The sequence below is a fragment of the Budorcas taxicolor genome, chromosome 1 (assembly GCF_023091745.1).
Source record: "Budorcas taxicolor isolate Tak-1 chromosome 1, Takin1.1, whole genome shotgun sequence".
NCBI lineage: Eukaryota > Metazoa > Chordata > Mammalia > Artiodactyla > Bovidae > Budorcas > Budorcas taxicolor.
The window spans coordinates 131,578,870-131,605,652 of record NC_068910.1 but is presented as its reverse complement, the minus strand read 5'-3'; the positions used below and the strand labels follow the sequence as shown (position 1 = coordinate 131,605,652).

At 40.5% G+C, this 26,783-nt stretch overlaps 1 protein-coding gene across 2 annotated transcripts in view; it reads left to right on the top strand.

Moving 5' to 3' along the window:
• Positions 1–26,228, top strand: part of HSPBAP1 (HSPB1 associated protein 1) — a 55,166-nt gene extending 28,938 nt beyond the window's left edge. Inside the window, exons 3-8 of one of the 2 annotated variants that reach the window (XM_052641945.1) lie at positions 2,397–2,578; positions 15,343–15,479; positions 16,802–16,973; positions 22,243–22,299; positions 25,108–25,218; positions 25,345–26,228. In XM_052641945.1, the coding sequence (XP_052497905.1) occupies positions 2,397–2,578; positions 15,343–15,479; positions 16,802–16,973; positions 22,243–22,299; positions 25,108–25,218; positions 25,345–25,878 (1,193 nt within the window). In that variant the 3' untranslated portion in view covers positions 25,879–26,228. Of the gene's footprint in view, positions 1–2,396; positions 2,579–15,342; positions 15,480–16,801; positions 16,974–22,242; positions 22,327–25,107; positions 25,219–25,344 lie in introns of both variants that reach the window. The other variant, XM_052641938.1, reaches the window with a different exon arrangement.
• The last annotated feature ends 555 nt before the right edge of the window (positions 26,229–26,783 follow it).

Below are 26,783 nucleotides of genomic sequence, written 5' to 3'. Positions count from 1 at the left end.
TGATTCTGAAATAAATGAGTTAATGAATAAATAAACAGACTTTAAATTGCCATTCTCCACTTAATGGACAGATTCTAAGGAGTTCTATATGATAAATGTACAGTATAAAGTCAAAAGTTTTCAAAAGACAGTGTTGCCTTTTTTTTTTTTTTTTTTTTAATCTGCAGAAGTAGTTCTCAAACTTTTTAGACTCAGGATTCCTTTATACTTAAAATAATTGAGGGGACTTTCCACTAACTAAAATTCTGTGCTCCCAATACAGGGGGCCTGGGTTCCATCCCTGGTCAGGGAACTAGATCCTGCATGCCACAACTAAGACCCAGCACAGCCAAATTAAATAAATAAAAAACTATTGAGTACCCCAGTGAGTGAGCTTTGGTTGATGTAGGTTATATCTCGTGATACTTACCATTCAGTTCAGTTCAGTTGCTCAGTCGTGTCCTACTCTTTGCGGCCCCATAGACTTGCAGCATGCCAGGCCTCCCTGTCCATCACCAACTCCCAGAGTTCACTCAAACTCATGTCCATTGAGTTGGTGATGCCATCCAACCATCTCATCCTCTGTCGTCCCCTTCTTCTCTCGCCTTCAATCTTTCCCAGCATCAGGAAACTTGAACACAATACTAGTTACAAATTAGGTACTTAGTAAATGATTCTGAAATAAATGAGTTAATGAATAAATAAACAAACTTTAAATTACTATTACTAATTAAGCTGAGATATGTCTACTTAAAGAAAAATGCTCAATGTGATACTTGTGAGTTTAAGTTTTATTTGGTGTCTTAATTCCTTAATAGCTCAGTTGTTAAAGAATCCAACTGCAATGCAGGAGACCCCAGTTCGATTCCTGAGTCGGGAAGATCGCTGGAAAAGGGAAAGGCTACCCACTCCAGTATTCTGGCCTGGAGAATTCCATGGACTGGACACGACTGAGCAATTTTCACTTTCTTTCAATGAGAACTTTAGCACAGGAGAGAGCCTCTTAGGACCTCTGAGAAAACTGCTCCAAAGGGTAGGGAAGAAGCCTGTATATATATATGAATTTGGCCTAGGGAACATGTGGAGTCAAGCAGACATCTTGGTAGTCACAAACAACCAATATATAAAGTTAATGATTTTAATGCTTTTCTTTAGGAAGATCCAAGGATCTGGTCACTGAAGTTCTTCCCAAGATATACATCTAACTATCCAAGAGGCCTGCTCATCCAAAGCACAGAGCACCCTGTTATGGTCTTAATTTCTTCTATCTGAACCACAGAGTGCTTCATCCTGTTATGGTCTTGGTTTTCTCTGAGAGTGCACTGTTAGTCAATGACTGCAGTGGGTTACCACTTAATCCTTGTAAAACTGGTTGGTGAGCAGTTCTCTTTGTTTTTGTTTACAGACATTTAAAAATATAAGAATATAAGCACATATTCTACTAAGCACATACAGCTAGTCACACATGCTGCTGTGACTAGCTGTCACAGCAGTGACATCAACGCATGCCATGTAGCCCCTTGAAAACTCCATTGTATCCCTGCGAGAGAATAAGCGTGAGAAGGACAAATACTGTCGTAGTATTATTATAAAAATAGTTCAGACCTCACAGCTCCCGGAAAAGGTCTTGGAGAATTGATAAAGTATTTCTCTGGATCACTGCATCAGGCGATAGAAAGAGTAGTCTTTAAAGATTAAATTTGTGTTTTTTTACTTTTAAATTTAATCATGAATATTGTTAAGTGTTACTCAGTTCAGTTCAGTTGCTCAGTCGTGTCCGACTCTTTTCGACCCCATGAATCGCAGCACACCAGGCCTCCCTATCCATCACCATCTCCCGGAGTTCACTCAAACTCACATCCATCAAGTCAGTGATGCCATCCAGCCATCTCATCCTCTGTCGTCCCCTTCTCCTCCTGCCCCCAATCCCTCCCAGCATCAGAGTCTTTTCCAATGAGTCAACTCTTCGCATAAGGTGGCCAAAGTACTGGAGTTTCAGCTTTAGCATTATTCCTTCCAAAGAGCACCCAGGGCTGATCTCCTTGCAGTCCAAGGGACCCTCAAGAGTCTTCTCCAACACCACAGTTCAAAAGCATCAGTTCTTCGGCACTCAGCTTTGTTTACAGTCCAACTCTCACATCCATACATGACCACTGGAAAAACCATAGTCTTGACTAGACAGACCTTTGTTGGCAAAGTAATGTCTCTGCTTTTGAATATGCTGTCTAGGTTGGTCATAACTTTTCTTCCAAGGATAAGTGTTATAGATGGTTCTAATTATTTACCAAGTACATAATTAATTTCTAATTAATGTTAAATAGTAATTTCTTGGTTGAAATGATCTTCATTTGAAAAAGCAATAATATTTAGAAACTGTGTTCTGTATGCATTTAAAGTTGGGTTCTTTTCCGTTGCAGCTCCTCAGTTTGAAACCGCATGTAATTATGTAGAAGCTACACTTGAAGAGTTTCTTTCCTGGAACTGTGGCCAGTCTAGTGTTTCCGGAGCATTTAGAGACTATGATCATTCCAAATTCTGGGCTTATGCTGACTATAAATATTTTGTCAGTTTATTTGAAGACAAGACAGATATTTTCCAGGTAAGTCAGTACATATCTTTTAGTCATGGTATAGTTTGTTCTTGAGAAAAGTTCACAAATTAGAATCTTCAAGGTACCCTTTTCCTCACTGTCTTTTTCTCTCAAAAGTCACTGTGAGTCTTGCGTATTCTGTCCACTCATGCCCAAAGATTCACTCAAAGGAAGTGTAATGTTTGGCCCACCAAGGTGAACAGCCCTCTTACTGTTTTCCTAGTTGCCAAACTTCCTGCACAGTCTCTCCTTTGCCTTTTAAATAGCACCTGAACCAGTTTGGAGTATATCAGAAACATAGATTGTGTACACGACTTCATTTCCTCCTGGCCTTCATCTAAGTTCTTATTCTGTCAGGCAGGCAGATGGAGTACAAAGCTGGTTACGTGAAGAAGCGCTCGAGCATTCCTAGGGTCCTAGAAACCCTCCCGGCTACTGCTGCCTGCTCTCATTGCTCGGAGGTGGGGGGTGTTTAATGCAGGTTTCTGGCCTGAGGCAGAAAGTGCTGGGCTCCCGAAGATTCACTGTAGAAGTCCTGCGGAAGTGTGCAGGCAGGAGTAAGAGTGCGGAAGTCCTTTGCCATGTGTTGACATAACCGAGAGCAGTTTGCATACTACAGTATCCTCTTTTCAAAACGCTTTCTACCTCAAACTGCCAGTTCGTTTTGTGGGGTGATTTTGCAAACTCCTTGCTCTAGGCTCTGTCTTAGGCACATGGGCCAGGAATGGGAGTCGTCCCAGGAAGCTGTTTGAATGACTCTGCCTTGCCCACCATCAAGTCAAGGTTCTGGAGTCCTTCAGCCTGCCCTTTCGGGATGTATTTTGCCATCACAGCAGGCTGTTTACACCTCCCCACCCCTACCCCCTGCTCTCACCTGTCACCACCACACACACTCTGGACTCTCCTCTCATACAGGGTGATAGTCCTTGGACTCTTGAGTCATTTTGCATTGAGCTGACATTTTTCTGTTTCACCTTGAGTCAAGGTTTGGATGCTGGTGTTTACACAGTTATTATAATACGGCAGTCAATAATACTTTATATCTTTCCTTTGTTAACATTTTAAATGTTTTCTTATAATAAATTATCGTTTTTGTAAAAGAAAGGAAAACATGTCACTTGGCTCCTAATTGTTAGCTGAGGATACTTTTTTTTCTTACAACCATGAAAGTAATGCATTGGTTTTGAAAACATTCAGTAGATGCTTTCTGAATCCAGTCTGTATCAATGTACTATTTACTCATTTTTAAATGATAATTTTGAGGTAATACTTTAATAACCTTAATTGTGATTACTGTATGGAACTTTAATCCTAGACCTTTCAGAAATCATAGTTAACTTTTAGAGTGTTTTATTACATCTCTCATACCCTAGCCCACCCTGCATATTAGACTAGTATTTTCTAAGTCTATTATTTATTTTGGGCTGCGCTGGGTCTTCGTTGCTTTGCATGGGCTTTCTCTAGCTGTCCTGAGCATGGGCTGCTCTTCATGCAGTGTTCGGGCTTTTCATTGTGGTGGCTTCTCTTGTTGTAGCGCGTAGGGTCTAGATGTGTGGGCTTCAGTAGCCAGAGCACTCAGGCTCAGTAGTTGTGGCTTGTGGGCTCTAGGCGCTGGCTCAGTAGTTGTGGCACACAGGCTTTGCAGCTTCAGAGCATGTGGGATCTTCCCAGATCAGTGATCAAACCCATGTCCCCTGCATTGGGAGGTGGTTCTTATCTACTATGCCACCGGGAAAGTCCTAGACTAGTATTTTATTATTCTATATTTCAGGAAAAACATAAGAATAATAACATTTATCAATACTTGGTCAGTTTTCATTCCATTCCCAAAGGAGGTCAGTGCCAAAGAATGTTCAAACTACTGCACAGTTGCAAAGTAATCCTAGCAAAGTAATCCTCAAAATTTTCCAAACTAGGCTTCAGCAGTACGTGAACCAAGAACTTCCACATGTTCAAGCTGGATTTAGAAAAGGCAAAGGAACCAGAGATCAAATTGCCAACATCTGTTGGATCATAGAAAAAACAAGGGAATTCCAGAAAAACATCTGCTTCATTGACTATGCTAAAGCCTCTGGCTGTGTGGATCACAGTAAACTTTGGAAAATTTTTAAAGAGATGAGAATACCAGACCACTTTACCTGCCTCCTGCAAAACCTGTATGCAGGTCAAGAAGCAACAGTTAGAACTGGATATGGAACAACAGACTGGTTCAAAATTGGGAAATGAGCATATCAAGGCTCTATACTGTCACCCCGCTTATTTAATGTCTATGCAGAGTACATCATGTGAAATGCCAGGCTGGATGAAGCACAAGCTGGAATCAAGATTGCCAGGAGGAATGTCAATAACCTCAGATATGCAGAAAGCAAAGAGGAACTAAAGAGCCTCTTGATGAGTAAAAAAGCTGGCTTAAAACTGAACATTCAAAAGCTAAGATCATGGCATCTGGTCCCATCATTTTATGGCAAATAGATGGGAAATAGTGGAAACAGTGACAGACTTAATTTCTTGAGCTCCAAAATCACTGCAGATGGTGACTGCAGCCATGAAGTTAAAAGATGTTTGCTTATTTGAAGAAAAGCTATGACCAACCTAGACAGCATATTAAAAAGCAGAGACATTATTTTCCCACAATAGTCTGTATAGTCAAAGCTATGGATTTTCCAGTAGTCACGTATGGCTGTGAGAGCTGGACAGTAAAAAAGGCTGAGCCCTGAAGAACTGATGCTTCCGAACTGTGGTGTGGAAGAATACTCTTGAGAGTCCCTTGGACTGCCAGGAGATCAAACCAGTCAATCCTAAAGGAAATCAACCCTGAATATTCAGTGGGAGGACTGATGCTGAAATTCCAATACTTTGGCCACCTGATGGAAAGAGCCAACTCATTAGAAAAGACCCTGATGCTAGGAAAGATTGAAGGCAGGAGGAGAAGGGGACAACAGGGCACAAGATGGTTGGATGACATCACCAACTCAGCGGACATGAGTTTGAGCAGGCTTCGGGAGATGATGAAGGACAGGGAAGCCTGGCATGCTTCATTCCATGGGGTCACAAAGAGTCGGGCACAACTGAACAGCAACAGCAAAGTACTTTACCTTTGTAGTCCTCGCAATAAATCTATGATTTAATAATATCCCTGTTTTAAGAAGAATGAGGCACCAAGAGGTTAAGTAAACCTTTTTTTGAAATTGTACAGCTAAGAAAAGAATAACCTAAGCAGTCTGCCCCCCAGGCTTTAACTGCTGCTCTGTATGCCTGCAGAAGGCTCGGATGCATTACTCCACAGCTAGGATGAAGGCCTTCTGTCTGTGCTGAATCTTGTCTCACTCTGCCTTGGGTGAGTCTCTAACCTGACCCCATCAGTTCTGTCTCAGCCCAGGCATGGCAGCACTGTGCAGACATGTGTCCTTTCCTCAAGTGTGGGTATAAAGGACAGCCTTTTGGTAATGTGCTGGAATTCTATTTGAGCCCTTATACAATCTGATATTTGTAGCTGAATGAGTTTTCTGTCAGCTCACATTATGGTGATTAATTCTCTGGATTAGAACAGGCAAATCTGCTATAAACAGTCAAGTCATTAAGATTATATCATTTTTTTATCTCAGTTTTCTGAGCACAAAGTCTTATATTTAAGATAGCTAAGTCATGTTACTTTTACCACTATAATTCAGTCACTAAATCTGACTACTTTTGTTTCAGGCTTTCTTCCATCTGTCTTAAAATGGTGGGTAAACATTAAAACGGATAAATTTTTAAATGTTTATTTAAAATAAACTCATTGTATGTGAATATAAATGACATTTTAATGAAAATAATTATATTCACCAATATTTCAGTATTAGGAGAGCAGTCGGACACAGCTAAGCACCAGAGTTGAATAGAAGAAAGCGGATTTTTTCTATCTGCATCATTCAGTCTGTTGCGATTTGTTGGTTTGTTTGAAGTGTATGAAGAATATCTGGTTTCACATACATATGCAGCTGAGAAAGAGGAGCATTTTGGCAACCTTTCTAGATAATTGTGGATTTTTTTTTTAATACTCCACCAAATTTGAGTTGTTTCTGCCTCTAACGAGTAGTCTCTTAAAGGTTCATTAGTTACAATAATCTGAACCTGTAATCAATGAACCCTTCCTTCATAGTAAAATCCATTGGTCTATCTTGCATGGAATGGATCTTCAATAGTGGTGTACTGCATTGTATAGATCTTCCAAATGTTGATGCATTTTTACTTAACTTCATTATTTCAAAAAGTGACATTTGTAAATAGCATCACTGTTCTTATCAGAAAAGTCTTTTGAGTTTTAGGAAGCTTTCTAGCTCATGTGTTTCAAGATACAAGTTTCCAAGATCATTTTTATTCTGTTCAGAATATTTTCTAATTTCCCTTGTGATGTTTTTCTTTGACTTATGGATTACTTAGAAGTGTAATGTTTATTTTGCAAATACTTGGGGATTTCCAGCTGTCTTTCTGTTATTCATTTCTAATTTAATTCCATTTTGTTCAGAGAACATACTTTGATGATTTTAGTCCTTTTAAATTTGTTTTACAGCCCAGAATATAGTCAATCTTGATAAATGTCCCACGTGCACTTGACAGTAATGTATATTCTGCTGTTTTTGTTTTATGACTGTCAATTAAGTTGATTGTTTGTGTCTCCTGTATCTTTACTGATTCCCTGTATGCTTGTTTTACCCATTAGATAGAGATAGATATGGAAATTTCTCAACTCTAGTTGTATATTTGTTTCTTTTTCATTTTAGGTTGGTCAGTTTTTGTTTTGTGTATTTTGTAACTAGTAACAGTTTAGGTTCATACACATTTAGGATTACTGTTTCCTCCGAAATGTGATGATCCTCTCTTTTCTGAGTTCTTCCTTTTTCTGATGTCTGAAATCTACTTTGTTTAGTTTGCCTTTGGATAGTGTTAATATAAAAAAGGGGTACTTGCACTATGAATCCATTTATATAAAATTGTGTATGTGCTAAGTTGCTTCAGTCATATCTGACTCTGAGATGCTATGAACTGTAGCCCTCCAAGCTCCTCTATCATGAGATTCTCCAGCAAGATTACTAGAGTGGGTTGCCATGCCCTTCTGCAGGGGATCTTCACAGTCCAGGGATCGAATCCATATCGCTTAGTCGCATGCATTGGCAGGCAGGTTCTTTACAATTTATAGTGACAGAAAATAGATCTAAGAAGGAAGGGTAGAGAGAGGTTACAAAGGGTTATAGGAAAACTTTTGGACATGACCAAAATGTTTGTCATCCTGATTGTAGTGATTGTTTTTCAGGTGTATATGTAGGTGAAAATTCATAAAGTTATACACTTTAAATATACACTGTTTATTGCACATCGATTATACTTCAATAAGGCTGTTTTAAAAAATGCAATGCTACTAGTACTGTTTGGTTCCACAGCTTGACAACACTTTTATCACCATTGTTTTTGTGCCTTCAATGCAAATGTCAACACAGTGAAATAAAAAAATACCTCACAGATCACCTGAAATGGTCTCAGGGGTCCCCAAGAGGTCTGTGAACCATTTTAAGAATCTCTACATTGTCCCTTCTGAAATTACTCTCTACTCTTCTAGTTCTGACTCCTCCTCTAATTAATTCTAAAATAGTTTCTTATGAAAATATTAAAATTATATTCACAACCATTTCATGACTTGAAATTGAAAGTGAAAGTTGCTCAGCCGTGTCTGACTCTTTGTGACCCCCATGGTCTATACAGTCATGTATAGACTGTATTCCATTCCGGCCTTGGAATTCTCCAGGCCAGAATACTGGAGTACATAGCCTTTCCCTTCTCCAGGGGATCTTCCCAATCCAGGGATTGAACCCAGGTCTCCCGCACAGTAGCAGAAGCTGCTGTTAACCAGCTGAGCCACAAGGGAAGCAACTTTAAATTGTGTAAGGGAAATAGCATTGAAGACTCTCCCCAGGGTAACTGACACAGCCTGTCTCCTCTGCGTCTCCTTGCAGTGCTGGACCACAATCTGTGCTCTCTTGTCGGGGCCTTTGCTCATGCTTTTCTCAATTTCTGCCTATTAGTATTTAACTTCTTAGGGCCTGGCTCAGATTCACCCTCGGCTCAGAAGCCTTCTCAGCCACTTGTACTTTCATCCATTTGTCCCTTGCCTTCATCCCTGTACGTTTTATTTGGATTGTTATTTAAATAGTGCATAACATAGAATGCTTGTATCTTGTTCCCCTAACAGCATTGTAAACTCTTTGGAAACAGTATAAATTTTTATTCCTCCAGACTGCTAACATAGTGCTGAATATATAATGAATATTTGAATGATTACATAAGTATGTTTTTTTCCTAGTCTTACCATTTTTTGTTTTGCTGTTTCTTTGGTCTTTATGACCTTTCACAGAATGTTTTAACTTAGACCCCAACTTCACATTCATCCAGTTCTCTGTGGCTTCTAGTTAATCAATTGTAGCTTTTGTCAATCTTGATAAGAAATTCTTAGCTGTTTTCAGCCTTATAACTAGTTTTATAAGTATTTACTTATAGCCTCTGCTTATTCTTATTCCATGATAAATATATAATACTTATATACTGATAAATACACTGGCAAAAATGTTGGTATTGTTGGAAAATATCCTATAGCCTTAAAGGTGGCCAAAAATTATGATTTTGACACTTAACTGACTCTCATTTGGCACATAAAATTGGTCTAATTTTTTTAGCTGTACATCATATCATTGACTGATCTAAGCAATATATTTTTTGGAACATTTTATTCTCTACTTTGCAAGGAATTTGTGACAGTAACAAAATTTCTTTGACTCATTGGGTAAGAATGGCAGATGTTACATTTTATAACCATCTAAGCATCTGCCTGCAATGTGGGAGACCTGAGTTCAATCCCTGGGTCAGGAAGATCCCCTGGAGAAGGAAATGGCAACCCACTCCAGTATTCTTGCCTGGAGAATCCCATGGACGGAGGAGCCTGGTGGGCTACAGTCCACGGGGTCGCAAAGAGTCGGACACGACTGAGTGACTTCACTTTCATAAGTATCATTGTAATTGAAGCTATTGTGGACTTCCTTGGTGGCTCAGTAGTAAAGAATCCACTTGCCAGTGCAAGGGACACAGGTTTGATCCCTGGTCTGGGAAGACCAGACCCCTGGAGAAGGAAATGGCACCCACTCCAGTGTTTTTGCCTGGGAAATCCCATGGACAGAGGAGCATGGCAGGCTAGAGTCCATGGGCTTATAAAAAGCCGGACACAACTTAGTGACTGAACAACAGCAACAGTTGAAGCTATTAAGAATCAACATATAGCAAAGGGATTTGCCCCAAGAACATTTCCCAGGTAGATTCCATTTTATGTTGTGATTCAGATTGACTGTGGAGAGTCAGGAGCCTTGTTAAGTCACCAGGACACAGAATCTCAAAATGCAACACACGGAAGATTAGTTCTAGCCTGTCTTGGGCTTCATAACATAGTTAATGAGAGTATGTTGAAATTGAGCCAGGTGGTTTAGTAATGTTCAAAGGGGCTTGATGGTCAATGATGCTTTCTAATGAGGCAAATTGGATGTAAGACTTTGGGTATTTATCCAAGCCTATCTGTGGGTAGAGTCAACTACCTCTTCTCTGTTTGTTACCTAAGGTAATTTTTTCAAGGAAAAAAGAGCTATAAGTACTTGCTAATTTATAGTGTTCATGTAAGGGGCTTCAGACAATAAAAAGAATCTGCGTGCAATATAGGAGACTTGGGTTCGATCCCTGGGCCAGGAATATCCCCTGGAGAAGGGAATGGCTATACCCATTCCAGTATTCTTGCCTGGGAAACCCCCATGGACAGAGGAGCCTGGTAGGCTACAGTCCTTAGGGTCTTTAAAAAGTGGGACACCACTTAGAGACTACACAACCGCATAGTTAATAATACTGTATTGTGCAATTGAAATTTGCTAAGAAAGTAGAATTTAAATGTTTTCACCAAAAAAAAAAAGCAAGTATCAGGTGAAGCCTGGCCAGTGAGATGGAGAGGGTTAAGGTGTCAGAGAGATGAGAAGGACCTGGTCATTCAGGCCCATGATAGAGGGCATTTGGATCTAATTCTAACTGCAGAGCAAAGGAGGAGACAAGACGTAATAGTTTAAGATCATTATTTGTTTTCTTGATTAATACTACTTTTGCTGCTTTGAGGAGAAGGGGTCAGACAGGCAAAGAATCAAAGTTCTTTGAGAGAGAGAGACCAAAAGAGAATAACCAGGTTGCATGTGGTAGGAGCGGGGAGGGGTGTGGTGTGGAAGTGTCCAAAGAATTGACATCTACAGTGGGTCTCAAAAGAGAAATGTGAATTGGGGTGTGGGTAGTAAGTAGACTGGCCAGGCAAAGGCAACAGCAGGAGCGAAGGCAGGGAGACGTGTGGTCCCTGATGGGAGAGCCGTAGAGAGTGGTGTAGCGTGGTCTCATATCCTGGAGAAGGGAATGACTGCCCACTCCAGTATCCTGGCCTGGAGAATTCCACGGACTGTATAGACTGAGCGGCTTTCACGTTGCTTCCCTGGTGGCTCAGCTGGTAAAGAATCCGCCTGCAGTGCAGGAGAACTGGGTTCGATCCCTGGGTTGGGAAGATCCCCTGGAGAAGGGAAAGGCAACTCGCTCCAGTATTCTAGCCTCATATCAGAATCTGCATCCCCCTTATGGTTCTGAAATGCAGTTTTCAGGTAATATAATTACCTCTACAAATGATTTTTAAAAACTATTAAAATACATGAGAATTTAAAAACTGTGTGATTTAATGTGTAAATAATTCAAGCATGGCTGTACTAGAAGACATAATGAATTAATCATATGCTTGTACCTACCTACAAGGAAAAGGTTCAGTTTTGAAGAATTAAGATAAAATTCCAGTGAATATTTCCAATATTTTATATTTAACATTTTGAAATGTGGCTAAATAAGTGTATCTGTATCTCTACACATACAGTCACCATGATGAGACAGTACCAGCACAGACTGATATTGGTGTATATATTGCCAACCCAAATGTCATGTGCGTTTCAGTGCTGTTGGTGACTTATTTTTCAAAATGGTGAACCGCTCTGGATAAAGCTGCAGAAACACAAAAATGCAATCCTTCCTCAACTTACTTAGTAATCATGTTTCTGAAATTCAGTATATATTAATACTATGCAGAAATCCTTTTGTTTTTGACAGGATTATGTGAAATTAGAATTAGAACTCTAGTCTCAGATAACTGAGACCAAGATCAGTTTTCCCAGTGTTATAAATACTGTACAAGATAAAACTTTTTCATATTGTGTTGAGCTGCATCCCTCATGCCCATTCACTGAATGCCAAGGCACCCCCGTGCTGTTTACTATGACAATCAAAAATGTCTCCGCATTTTTTAACAATATTGTTAAAAGGACAGAACTGCCCCGTAGTTTCCACATGGATAAAGTGGATATAACTACTTTCAGTTTCCTAGGATTAAATGAGATGATGCATATAAAATGTTGTGATTTGGGCCTGGCCAACCATGTGGATTCAATAATCCAAAAGTGATAGCTTGTTAGCCTTTGACTGTATAAATTTAGTGTAAATAGAATTAAGGACTTGAGATGAAAGTTTAGGGGTCATGTATGTAGCTTGATTTAAACATTATAAAACAGTAGGCAGAAAGTTAAGATTCATTTTAAGAGGGATAAAAGTAGGGTTCCATGGCCTCCTAAAATCTACAAAGTCAAGGATAAAGAAATATGGCTAGGCAACAGTTCATAAGAAAAAGGCAAGAAATTCCCAACTCTCAAGAGCCTGTGGGGAAAGTCAAAATAGGTACACTCAATGTTGTCTATTTTTTGACAAATTTACTCTTACTCTCTCTCTACCACTTTGCCCCAAACCCTTCTCCCTGTGGTTTTCGCAGCCAATTTACAGCTGAATTTTAGGTAGTTTAGGTCACCCTGATCTAATCATTTCAAAATAATTTTTCCTTGTTTAGTGATACTATGTTAGATAAGAGGTACGGGAAGCCTTGTGTCAGTTTCTCATATGGTCACCCCCCACACACACACCCGGTAGAACTTTCCCCTTGTGGTTTTTTCTGAAGCAGTGCTCTAGAACAGTGTCTCACCTGGGCTCAGTCCACTGACCCCCTGAAAGTGCATGTGAAAGTGTGTGTGTGTGTGCGCGCGCGCGCGCACTCATTTCTCTGAGCAAAGGGGTGTTGGTATTCCTTAAATTTCTAAAGAGGTGTATCTATAAGAAGATTGAGTGACTTAAACCAGCCTCTTCTTAGATGAGGCAGATCCCTGTTTTCTGTTTTTGTACTGCATGTCTTTCCGCTGCCTTTAAATTCCAAACTGAGGTATGATGAATTGTTCACCAAAGACCAGGTTTATGGGAACCCTCCCTAAGCTCCCTGCTTGGACCGGGTGCCCTTTTTCAGTGATCTCAGCGTGCTTTCTGCTCACTTCTGTCAAAGCAGTTCTTCCACTCTGTGGGACAGGTCTATTTATGGGACTATCTTCCATTGTTAGATTTAAAAGGAGGGCCTGTGTTGTATTAATTTTTTGTATTCCAAACATTCAGCATTATACTAGATATGTAGTGTGCTGTGATGTGCTTAGTTGCCTAGTCGTGTCCAACTCTTTGCAACCCCATGGACAGTAGCCCTCCAGGCTCCTCTGTCCATGGGGATTCTCCAGGCAAGAATACTGGAGTGGGTTGCCATGCCCTCCTCCAGGGGATCCTCCCAACCCATCTGCTCAGATGGTAAACTCACCAGAGAAACTCAGATGCTCAAAAATGTTCTCGACCTGAACCATTTATAATAAGCCAACATATTCTTCTTTCCCTCCCAAGCAACCAAGATTTTAAGCACTTAACCTGAACCAGGTATTCCAATAGGCATTAGGAAAACAGGTAAGCTCCTTGCATGGAGCGTATGTGCTGTGTCCAGAGGGGACGTGACTTTTGCCAACCCCAGAGCTGCTGTATGGAACTGTATGCATGTATAATAGTGCTGACTTTTCAAAAACTCCGCCTTTAATAACAGATATCAGTTATATGCACATATTCTGCTATCTTCATCACTGAAAACAAAAATGAAAATGCTTTTTCTAGTCTTCCTTAAAACCATCTATTAAAATGTCTCTCCAGAATCCTTTCTCTTTGAGTAATGTTAATGTTCTGCCTCTTAAAATAGAAAATGCAGATTGAAGACACTGTTAAACTAGTGTCAGTATTTAGGACAATGTTCTGCACCTAAAAGTGTTTTTTATTTTGCTTTATTCTTTAAAATTCAATAGGAAAAATTCATGATTCAGAAAATAAATAAAGCCAAACCTTTCTGTCTGGCTCAATAGTGTGTCCTTTTCTTTTCAGCTTATACATATTTTAAGTTCATGGATTTGAGTTTATGTCAAACTACATTTGTAGTTTTCCAACTTTTATTTAAAAACAAGAACATTCTTTCTTTAAGCCTAAATAAAATCAAGCAGAGCAGTTTGTTGAAAGAGAACTAGACATAAGGAGTGCCAAGTTCAAAGTGCGGTCTCTGTTTTAAAGTTCTTTACACTTAAAGAATTCATGACTTTAAGGAGCATAGCAGTAGTGTTTCAAAATATGTGCTGTGTCTCCCCCACCTGGACACTCTGATTTAGTAGGTATGAACTAACATTCCATAGTAAAGGCACCTATAGTTTTAAACAACTACACTAACCCAGGAGACAAACCTAGACAGCATATTAGAAAGCAAAAACATCACTTTGCTGACAAAAGTCTGTATAGTCAAAGCTGTGGTTTTTTTCAGTAGTCATGTACAGATGTGAGAGTTGGACCATAAAGAAGGTTGAGTGCCAAAGAATTGATGCTTTCGAAGTGTGGTGCTGGAGAAAACTCTTGAGGGTCCCTTGGACTGCAAGGAAATCAGATCAGTCAATCCTAAATGAAATCAACCCTGAATATTCATTGGAAGGACTGATGCTGAAGCTGAACCTCTAGTACTTTGGTCACCTGATATAAAGAGCTGACTCATTGGAAAAGACCCTGATGCTGGAAAAGCTTGAATGAAGGCAGGAGGAGAAGGGAGCAACAGAGGATGAGACTTTTGGATGGTATCATAGACTCAATGGACATGAGTTTGAGCAAACTCTGGGAGATAGTGAAGGACAGAGAAGCATGGCATAATGCAGGCCATGAGGTTGCAAAGAGTAAGACACGACTGACCAACTGAACAACCACCACCTAGGAGAAGCCTTCTTTCATGTGGTCTTTGAAGTGCAAAAAGTTAATGTATTACTTATACCTCGAAATATCTACACTGTTTAGAGGGAATATGCCTTTCTGGATTCATGAGTTGAGCTTCAGAGATTTTTTTTAAAAAAACTTGTGTTTCCACTGCAGTCACTGTTCCTACTGCCTGAGTCACTTTCACCAGATATCCTCATAACTCTGCCTAGTGTTTATTGTCGGTCTCCAGCCTCTAAAATGTAGGCTTCATTTGGGTGGACATTTTTGTCTTTTTGTTCACTGATTGATCACATGTTCTAGGAGAGTGCCAGGCGTGTTGTAGGCAGACATTAAATATTTGTTGAGTAACTGCTATTAGTGAGGTCATTCGGATATGTTATTGGTTAAAAAGACTTCTTGGCCTGCTCTGGAAACCTAAGCGCTTCCATCTGTAGTGCTTTCTGTAAGAGAGTGGTTCCCATTGCCCCAAACCAGATGTGTAACACTACTATACAGCAGAGTTGGTTGTTTCCTGATGGACTGTAACTTTATTTTCATAACAGGATGTGATATGGTCTGACTTTGGGTTTCCTGGAAGAAATGGACGGGAAAGTACATTGTGGATCGGCTCCCTGGGGGCCCATACACCCTGTCATCTGGACACCTATGGTTGCAACTTAGTATTCCAGGTACAAGGAAGGTAATGCACATGTGCATAGGCATGCAGGAGGGAGAGAGAGAGAGAGAGAGAAGTGTGTGTGTGTGTGTGTGTGTGTGTGTGTGTCTTTGTGTGTTGCACAGGAAAAGCAGTGACTATTGGGTAGGCAGCAGGACTCCCTGCTCCATTCTATCAGCCTGTCTCATGACCAGGGCAAATCTCTTAACCTCTGGTTCAGTCTCCTCCTTTGTGAAATAAGGGGAGCAGCATACACGGTGGTTTCTGTGTGCTGTGTCTCTCAGCCATGATCAGGATTGCTCTTAGAAAGCTGATCCAGAACTTCCAGGCGTCCACTCCCAGTTCAGCTAGACAGTTGTCTGCTTAGCTGGCTCCTTCTTCCACTTCCTTGAAAATAAAATTAGACTGATAAGGTCTTTCCAGCTCTGACATTCTAAACGTATTCTCCCAAACGAGTCCAGGGGAAGGGAGCAGCTTTATCATCTCTAAGGCAAAATAAGACTTTATACTTCCTAGTTTAAGAAGTGTAATCAGCTATCTTGAAAGGACAAGATAGCCCTACTGTAACTGCCAGGGGTCACTGGAGGGCTTTAGGACTTGTCTCAGAACTTGGTTCTTTTCTCTCTCTACTTCCCCATCTGTGGATTTCTATCTGTGTCTCTTCCCTTTTCACTTCTCCCTTCTTTGCCTCAGATGTCCTCCCCCTGTTGGCTCCAAGTATTGGTGTGTCTAATGTTTTGTGAGTTAAGGTTTATCACTTCCATTTTCCAAAAAAATTTAAAGCGACTAAACCATTTTACAGTTTTCTCTTTTTGCAAATTCCTATATCATACTACTTTTTATTGTGTGGCATCATTTGTGCATTTCTCTTCCTTAATGAATCAATTTAACAAATGTTTAACTTAAGAAATTCACAGTCCAAACAGGGAGAAGTCTGAAAATTTAACTTGATGGACAGAACCCTGACAGGTTACTCTGATAAGATAAGAATACAGAGATTTGAAAGAGCGGAGGTTATTCTAGGTAGCTCTATCTATAGGAATGGAAACAGCTTATGAGGAGACTGACTTTGATTTGAGAATTATCTTACAAAGCAGATCTTGTCCCTGCAAAGGGGCTACTTGGGACATCCTGAGATACTGACTAGTTGCTACCCTGCCTCCACCAGGTGTCTGCAGAGGAGATTCCAGAACTGAGTGAGAGATGGGCCAGGTGACCCCTAAGGTGGCTCCTGTATTCCTTTATGGATTGAATGAAAATGGGTGAAAATGGGCACGTCACTGCTGCCTTCTTACATCTTTTGTCTCAAGTCTACAATATTAACTTGTATCTTTTTTTTTCATTAGGAAAAGATGGCATCTCTTTCCTCCTGAAGATACTCCTTTCCTTTATCCAACTAGAATCCCTTATGAAGAATCCAGTGTGTTCAGTAAAATCAATGTTGTCAATCCTGATTTAAAACATTTTCCTCAGTTCCGGAAAGCTCGAAGACATATGGTCACGCTGAGCCCAGGACAGGTAATGGGAGCTTTAAAACATTGGTTACCTGTCAGTGGACACCCCAGCTATAACTTCTTTCAAGTCCTATGTTACGTGCCTCCCTGCCAGTACAAATGACTGACAGTGGTCCCTTCCCTGCTGCTCTGCTATTGGATGCTAGCTTCTCCAGCTGTAGGCTTCATACGGTCCCAGCTTCATACGGTCCCGGCTTCACAGGTCATGGAAGGGAAATGAGAGGAGGGTGCATGGCTCCGCCTGGGAAAATGGACTGTGGAGGAAGATCCAGGAGCTCAGTCATTTTTATTTAGGTTAAGAGAAGGTGTCAAGGCATGAGTACTTGAGCACTTCTGAAACATTTATTCACAGTTAATATCTGTTCAACTGCGTTAGAATCCAGGCACACAAACACAGGTTCAAGCGTATCCAGTTAGTGGGCCAACAAAGGCAGAATGAACTAAGAATGATTTAGGGATTTAAGGCTTTTTTAAAATTGAAGTTTAGTTGATTTACAATATTGTGTTAGTTTCAGATGTATAGCACAGTGATTCAGTTATATATTTTTTCAGGTTATATTCCATTGTAATTTATTAAAGATATTGAATATAGTTCTCTGTACTATACAGTAAATCCCTGTTACCTATATACTCTGAGTGCAGTAGTTTGTATCTGTTAATCCCCTACTCCCAAATTATCCCTTCCCCCATAACCAAACATGATACCCATAAGCTTTTTTTCTATGTCTGTGAGTCTGTTTCTGTTTTGTATATAGATTTGTTTTATCATTTTGTTGATTGATATCATACAGTATTTGTTGAGAATGATTTGCTTTTAAGAAAGAATGGATGCTGCTTTTGTAACTGACTGTCTCTGAAGTATCTCCAAAGGTTCAGAGCTTAGTGCTCCTACCCAGTGGGGAAAATCACCTCTACAACACTGGCATTTACGGGCCAATATTTTATTAACATTTACCAGGTTTTCTTAGTCTCTTAAGGAGATTTTATTCCCTTGGTTATCCCTCTTACCTGCCTGTGTTCCTTCCTTTGTCCCCTTCTCACTGGCTGTTCCTGCCTCCTTTACACTTGAGTGCTCCAGCTCAAACAGCCTGACTGTTTCCGCATCTTGTCAGCAGTCACTCCCCATTGACCTACCCCCCCAGACCCTGACAGCCACTTGTCTGTTTTCTTTCTTTATAGATTTACCTATTCTGGACGTCTCATATAAGTGCAGTTGTGCAATCTGTGCTTTTATGTCCGGCTCCTTTCACATAGCATAATCTCCTCAAGGGTCATCCACACTGTAGAATGTTATTGGCTCTTCATTCTTTTTTATGGATGAATATGTTCCATTACAAATAGCTGAGGGAAGAAGAGAAGCTAAAGGCAAAGGAGAAAGGAAAGCTATACCCATTTGAATGCAGAGTTCCAAACAATAGTGAGGAGAGATAAGAAAGCCTTCCTCAGTGATCAATGCAAAGTAATAGACGAAAACAATAGAATGGGAAAGACTGGAGATCTCTTCAAGAAAATTAGAGACACCAAGGGAACATTTCATGCAAAGATGGGCACAATAAAGGACAGAAATGGTATGGACCTAACAGAAGCAGAAGATACTAAGAAGGGGTGGCAAGAATACACAAAAGAACCATACAAAAAAGATCTTCATGACCCAGATAACGACAATGGTGTGATCATTCACCTACAGCGAGACATCCTCGGTGTGATCATTCACCTACAGCGAGACATCCTCGAATGCAAAGTCAAGTGGGCCTTAGGAAGCATCACTAGGAGCAAAGCTAGTGGAGGTGATGGAATTCCAGTTGAGCTCTTTCAAATCCTAAAAGATGATGCTGTGAAAGTGCTGCACTCAATATGCCAGCAAATTTGGAAAACTCAGCAGTGGCCACAGGACTGGAAAAGGTCAGCTTTCATTCCAATCCCAAAGAAAGGCAATGCCAAAGAATGTTGAAGCTACCGCACAATTGCACTCATCTCAGATGCTAGCACGGGGCTTCCCTGGTGGCTCAGAGGTTAAGGCATCTGTCTGCAATGTGGGAGACCCGGTTCAATCCCTGGGTGGGGAAGATCCCCTGGAGAAGAAAATGGCACCCCACTCCAGTATTCTTCCCTGGAAAATCCCATGAACGGAGGGGCCTGGTAGGCTACAGTCCACGGGGTCGCAAAGAATTGGACACGACTGAGCGACTTCACTTTCACTTCACTTTCAGGTGCTAGCAAAGTAATGCTCAAAATTCTCCAAGCCAGGTTTCAGCAATACAAACCATGAACTTCCAGATGTTCAAGCTGAATTTAGAAACAGCAGAGGAACCAGAGATCAAATTGCCAACATCCATCGGATCATCGAAAAAGCAAGAGATCCAGAAAAACGTCTACCTCTGCTTTATTGATTATGCCAAAGCCTTTGACTGTGTAGATTACAACTAACGGGAATATTCTTCAAGAGAGAATACCAGACCACCTTACCTGCCTCCTGAGCAATCTGTACGCAGGTCAAGAAGCAACAGTTAGAACTGGACATGAAACAACAGACTGGTTCCAAATCAGGAAAGGAGTATGTCAAGACTGTATATTGTCACCCTGCTTATTTAACTTATATGCAGAGTGCATCATGTAAAATGCTGGGCTGGATGAAGCACAAGCTGAAATCAAAATTGCTGGAAGAAACATCAATAACCTCAGATACGCAGATGACACCACCTTTATGGCAGAAAGTGAAGAGGCACTGAAGAGCCTCTTGATGAAAGTGAAAGAGGAGAGTGAAAAAGTTGGCTTAAAACTCAACTTTCAAAAAACTAAGATCATGGCAAATAAATGGGGAAACAATGGAAACAGTAACAGACTTTATTTTCTTGGGCTCCAGAGTCACTGCAGATGGTGACTGCAGCCATGAAATTAAAAGACGCTCTTGGAAGAAAAGCTATGACCAATCTAGACAGCATATTAAAAAGCAGAGCCATTTCTTTTCCAACGTAGGTCCATGTAGTCAGAGCTATGGTTTCTCCAGTAGTCATGTATGGATGTGAGAGTTGGACCATAAAGAAAGCTGAGCACCGAAGAATTGATGCTTTTGAACTGTGGTGTTGGAGAAGACTCTTGAGAGCCCCTTGGACCGCAAGGAGATCCAACCAGTCAATCCTAAAGGAAATCAGTCCTGAATAGTCATTGGAAGGACTGATGCTGGAGCTGAAACTCCAATACTTTGGCTACCTGATGTGAAGAACTGACTCATTTGAAAAGACCCTGATGCTGGGAAAGATTGAAGGCAGGAGGAGAAGGGGACAATAAAGGATGAGATGGTTGGATGGCATCACCGACTCAATGGACATGAGTTTGAGCAAGCTCCGGGAGTTTGTGATGGATGGGGAAGCCTGGAGTGCTGCAGTCCATGGGGTCACAAAGAGTCAGACACGACTAAGCAACTGAACTGAACTGACTGTTGTTCCATTATGTGAATATACATTTTATTTATCCATTAAACACCTGATGGGTATTTGGGTTGTTTCCACTTTTTTGGTTATTATGACTAATACTGCTATAAATATTTGTGTACAAGGTTTTGTAAGAGCGTGTATTTTCAGTTCTCTTGGGTATTTATGTAGCAGTGGAATTGCTGGGTCATATGTTAATTCTGTGTTTTAACTTTTGGGGAATTGCCAAACTGTTTTCCATAGCAGCTGCACCATTTTACATTCCCACCAGCAATCTGTGTGGGTTCTAATTGCTTTGCATCCTCTCCAACACTTGTTATCTTCCTTCATTATTATTGATATTATTACTATTATTATATTACTACAACTATAGCCATTTTAGTGGGTGTGAAGTGGCTGCTAATTCTTTTTTTTCTTCTCCTTTACTAGCCAAATTCAATAAGTATTTCTGTCCATTGTATCAGTTTTTTTACATCATTCTCTTTCCTGAATCCACCATAAACTGGCTCCCTCTCTTACCTCTGTACTGAAAGTAAACTGTGATAGGACATTCAAGACCTCCTAATGACTAGATCCAGTGGCTGTAGTGGCCATTTTCAGTGCCTAATTCTCCTGAAAGGAGCTCTCTTCCCATTTCCACCTTGTCTGTAGCAAGTGCTACCATTTTCTAAATCCAAACCCAAAAGTTTCAGATCATCTCCATCTACTCTACTTGGCCTTTCACAGACTCTTGCAGTGAGTCTGGACAAATACAGTCCTTCTTGGCTCTGCCCATTGCTTTCGTTTGCTGTTCCTTCCTATTTAAATCTTAACATTTAATTTAATAAGTGGACCATTGCGGGACTCCCCTGTCCTTCCCAGACTCTCCCATAATGTCACTATTTTAACCGTCCACTTACTCAGAACTTCTCAGGAACTTGTAATGCCTACGGGATATAAAATCCAGATTCTTTATTCTGAATTCAGGGCCCTCCACTGGCCCTAACCTGATTCTCCTACTTTATTCCCCATTATTCCTTCTGCAGTGGTGAAACTGGCCTGCTTGCTATCCCTCGACAGTCCTACCTCCCTTGCTCACTTCCCCCTCCTGGCATGTCCTCGTTCTCTCCTAGTCGTGGTTCAAATCACACTTCCTTCATCCAGGTTGCCCCTGGCCTCCCTAGTTTGTGCCTGCTTCTCTCACCTCTGAACTTCTCTACCACCAGTGTCCACTCCTCTGATTTACCCTTATGTAATGCCACTGTTCTATAGATTTTTTTTCATTGGCTAGATTTTATACCGTGAGAAGTCAGAAACTATGTCCTATATTTTTACATATGCCCTTTCTCAGAACTCATACAATTCTTATGTGATGGAAAGGATGAAGAGTTACAATCTCAGAATCCTTTACCAAGATTTGGGTGCAGACAAAGACGGTCCAGCATAAAGGAGAGTAGAAACTGGAGAAGCTGGTAATATCCTTTGTGAAAAAGTGAAAGCGTTAGTCGCTCAGTCGTGTCCGACTCCTTGCGACCCCATGGGCTTGTAGCCTGCCAGGCTCTTCTGTCCGTGGAATTCTTCAGGCAAGAACACTGGAGTGGGTTGCCGTTCCCTTCTCCAGGGGATCTTCCCATCTGAGCCACCAGGGAAGCCAATATCCTTTGTAGAACATGCAAACTTGTTAATTTTTTTTAAAGGAATGAAAGGATTATAGGAGCTTTTTCTTATTTTTCCCTTTCCTATTGCAATATTGCTATAAATTCCTTTGAATATTTTTCCCTAGCAGCTTCAATTTAGATCTGATTCTGACATAAAAATAAAATGTTTTGGTTTTGTGCTAACCATTTTTTGTTTGGTTTTCAGGTTCTGTTTGTTCCCAGACACTGGTGGCATTATGTGGAATCCATTGATCCTGTCACTGTCAGTATAAACTCATGGATTGAGCTGGTATTTTCTTTTTCTAACAAATGCCATCTCCTTGCTTTTAAGATACACAGTGCCTGTCTTTATAACTTGATGATTAATTTTAACCAACACTCCCGTGTTACTTTGTTTGCTGTGCTATAGGTTATGGATTCTGTGTTCTGTTGGTGGACGGTGAGGTTGGAAGTAGGGTTTTTGTGACACGCTGTTCTCTTTCTTCTCAGGGCACGGTGCGCCCTGAGGTTGGTGTGCCGGGTCTGCTCCTTTGACTGTTAGGAGAACTGTGTTGGGCCCGGCTAAACCTGCCACACATGTCCCATGGTGCTAGTCCCATCCTACACCATCTGGGCTGGAAATATCTGCTTCTTGGCTCAGGGTCCTCATTACTACTTGCGCAATTCACAGTCCTGACTTACACATCTTCTCAGAGCAGTCTTTCAGTGCTAGGTTTTATCATTTTATTTCTGCCAAAGCTTTTTCCCTCCAATATGCTATGCTTAATCCTGGCTGCCTTCTCCACTTGACAAAAGAATGGCTACGATTATGTTCAAGTCTGTCTCTCCCACCTGAGGCAGTGTTGCGTCTGCACATGCTTTAACCAGAAGAGGCTTTGATTGCAGCCATGGCTGGCGTCTTTCATTTAGCATACTGTTTTTAAGAATCATCCATGGAGTAGCATGTATCAGTACTTCGTTCCTTTTTTTTATAGCTAAAAAGTATTGTTTAGACATACCACCTTTTGTTTATCCACTAATCAGTGATGGACCTTTGGCTTGTGTCTACTTTTGGCTATTATGAATAATGCTACTGCTATCATTTATGTACATGGTTTTGTGTGGATGTATGTTTCCATTTCTTTCGGTATATTGCTGGGTGTGGAGTTGCTGGATCATATGGACATCAGCCAGGGCAGGCCAGCAGGCTGGAAATTCAGATGAGTTCAAGTTGCAGTCTAGAGTCCAGAATCTGTAAGATAGGCTGGCAGACTATAAACTGGCTTAGGATTTCTGTTGCAGTCTTGAGGCAGAATTTTTTCTTCTCCAAGAAACCTTAAATTTTGCTCTTAAAACCTTCAACTGATCAGATGAGGTCCACCTACATTATTGAGGATAATCTCCTTTTACTTAAAGTCAGCTGATTATAAATGTTAATCACATCTGTGAAATATCTTCACAGTGACATCTAGAATAGTGTTTGACTAGACAATTGGTCACCATAGCCTACCCAAGTTGACTCATAAAATTAACCATCTGGTAACTCTAGATTTAATCTTCTGAGGAATTGGCAGAAATTGCTATTTTCCAATGTAGTGTACCATTTACATTCCCCCAACAAGGTATGAAGATTCTGATTTCTCCACATCCTTATGAACATTTGTTATCTGTATTTTTTTATTATAGCCATCCTAGTGAGAAGTGGTATCTCATCTTGAGGATTTGCTTTTTTTTTTTAATTTAATATTATGTTTCTAATATTCCTCTGTGTTTCTAATATTCCTCTAGTATTCCTCTCTGTTGTCGCATGTAGCTGGTCATTCATTTTCACCGTGGTGTAATAATATCCTCTAGTGTTAATGTACCATAGTTTATTGATTCATTTTTCTGTTGATGGATAATTGGGTTGCTTTTAGCTTTTTGCTTTTATAAATAGAATATTCTTGTATACATGTGCAAGAGTTTCTCCAGAGAATGTATATATATCTAGAAGTGGAATTGCCATCTGTAGGGTATACAGTACTCAAGTTTATAAGATAATGCGTGCATGTTTTCTAAATGTCTGTCAGCATACATTCCCACCATCAATGTATAAGATTTCTGTCAATTATTTGACATTTCTCCATCATTTGGAATTATCAGACCCTCTTTTGCCAGTTTCATGGGTTTCTTGATTTGCATTTCCCTGATTATTAATGAGGCTAAGCTTATTTTCATGTGTTTATTACTCATATAATTGTCCTTTTTTTGACATGTTTGTCTTCGTGGGTTTTGCCCATTTAAAAAAAAAATGGGTCATTTGTCTTACTGATGTGTGCAGATTCTTTATATATTTTGCAGTCAGTTATATATGTTACAGACATCTGGCTTCTTTATTTCCTTTATGGTGTCTTTTGATGAACAAACGTTACTAATTTTAATGTAGTTTATCATGATTGCCATAGTTAATACGTATTGTATCTTAAGATACAATAGATAGATAGATACTTGGCCTTAAGATAGATACTTAGCCTTCTCCTCTTGTGGCCAAGAATGTTTGTTGTTGTTGTTCAGTCACCAAGTCGTGTCTGACTCTTCACAACCCCATGGACTATAGCACGCCAGGCTTCCCTGTCCCTCACCCTCTCCTGGAGATTGCCCAGTTTTATGTCCATTGCATCAGCAATGCCATCCAACCAAGAATGTTTATTAAAATTTTTTCCCATTCCTCAAAAAATTAGCTTGTCAAAATAATCCTCTATTGGGATTATTCATTTTTATGGGATACTTTTAAAAAGAAACTTTAAACATGTCAGAGACTGGAAAATGCTGAAGAAAATATCACAGGTGACTCATACTTAAGGCCTCTGTCTTATAGGCAGGACCCGTGCTTAAATTTAGTTGGTGAAATATTCTGCAACTCTCTCTAGGTGGCAGAAGAGAGTTAATACAGAAAAGTCGTGGTCTGCCAACAGCATATTCATTCCTTCAGTAACAAAGCTTGTGTTGATGAAAGAACAAAACACACAACTCAGAGACTCTCCTCTGTTTCAAGCAGTGAGACCCAGAGACAAATGAAAACCTACGTCTTCTTTTTTTAACCTTGACTTAGGAAGAGGACCACCAAGCCCGGGTAGAAGAGGCAATCACCCGCATGCTTGTGTGTGCCCTGAAAACTGCAGAGAATCCACACAATACCAGAGCTTGGTTAAACCCAACTGAGGTAGGTCTCTTCCACTTTTCATCATGGCAGTTACTATCCTGTGATAAACTAGCTCTGACAAGAACGCTTGTTTCCAATTTATGTAAGTATGTATAACCATTTTAAAGAGTTTTTCTTTTTCCCTAGCTTGAGGAAACATCCCATGAAGCCAACTGTCACTACTTAAATGGGGCCGTCTCTGCTTTTCTAAATCATCATGGAACATCTGAAGTGGTAGGAACCCAAGCACTGAGAACCAACAGAGAGTGCACGGTAAAGGAGGAGTTAGATGTGCACAGCCGCGTGGGGGTAGAACAAGCTGGGAGCCACACCGTAAGCTCAGAAACAGTGAAACAGGAGGCAGCAAGGCCTTTCGGTCTTGATCTGGTACCTGTCACACCAGGTTCACAAGAACCATCTTCAGAAAGAGGAGGCATATTTGAAAATGATGGTGAAGACTTTGTCAGCAAAAATGGAAAATCCTTTGGAAAACTGCCTAATACCAAGAGGCAACGAATGATGAGTGAGAGTGAGAATGCAGTTGTGGGACAGATTGCCTCAGATAGGACTGTGGCCCTTTCCCAAACATTCGTTTCTACAGATGACTTGCTGGACTGCTTGGTGAATCCACAGGTAACCAGGCTAGTGGCACAACTTCTGATTCAAGGAAGAAGTATGTGATTCTGATAGAAAATGATTTTTTAAATACTGTTTTAAGAATATCTTTAATGTAGTTTTCAAATAAAAGATGAACCAGCAAAAGTTCAGTTTGCACATGCTTAAAATGTACTGTTCTCACCTAATTGAATTTTAGTCTCTTGCCACCTTCTGGCATACATGTTGCTCTTTGGACAGCCTGGCTCTTTGTTATTTGTATGCCTCTGTCCTCAGCGCCTTTGCCTTGCCTCTCCCATCTCATACCTTCAGCCTGTCTCAAATGTAAGCTCCTGGTGTTGTCAACAGGAAGTAGTCTCTGCATCAGCCTCAAGCAGGGGTCAGCCTGCTGCTTGTTTTTGTAAATAAAGTTGTATTGAAACACAGCCATACCATTCATTTACATATTGTCTGTGGTTGCTTTAGGATTACAGTGGCAGAGTTGAGTCGTTACAAAGGCAGTATGACTTACAAAGCTGGAAATATTCACTGGAACTCCTTATAGAAGAAGTTTGCTAACTTTTTAATAGATCAAAGGCATCCACTGGGAGAATTCTACCTTTTATTATTTTTGGCGGGGGGAGGGATTGCAGTTGCTCATTTCAATAGGTATTTTTGACTCTGTGGTAAGGTGATGTGGGACAATTTGTGATTGTACGAAGTTGCCAACCTCTTAATTCAAATGCAGGGTGAATTCTCGCCTTGACCTGAAGTGACCACACTTCTCATGTGTGTAGGATTCTCACTGGTTAACCGCTGTGCTCCAGAGTAGAGTACCCATCAGGAGAAAAGTAGGTGGGGGCCTCTTTGTGGAAGGAGCTGGGACAACTAAGGACAACAGCCCTGCAATAAAAATAACCAAATGCTGCTGACTCCTGAAACTAACAAAAAGCTTTGTTTCGTCAACTTCATCCCACTCTCATTACATTTGC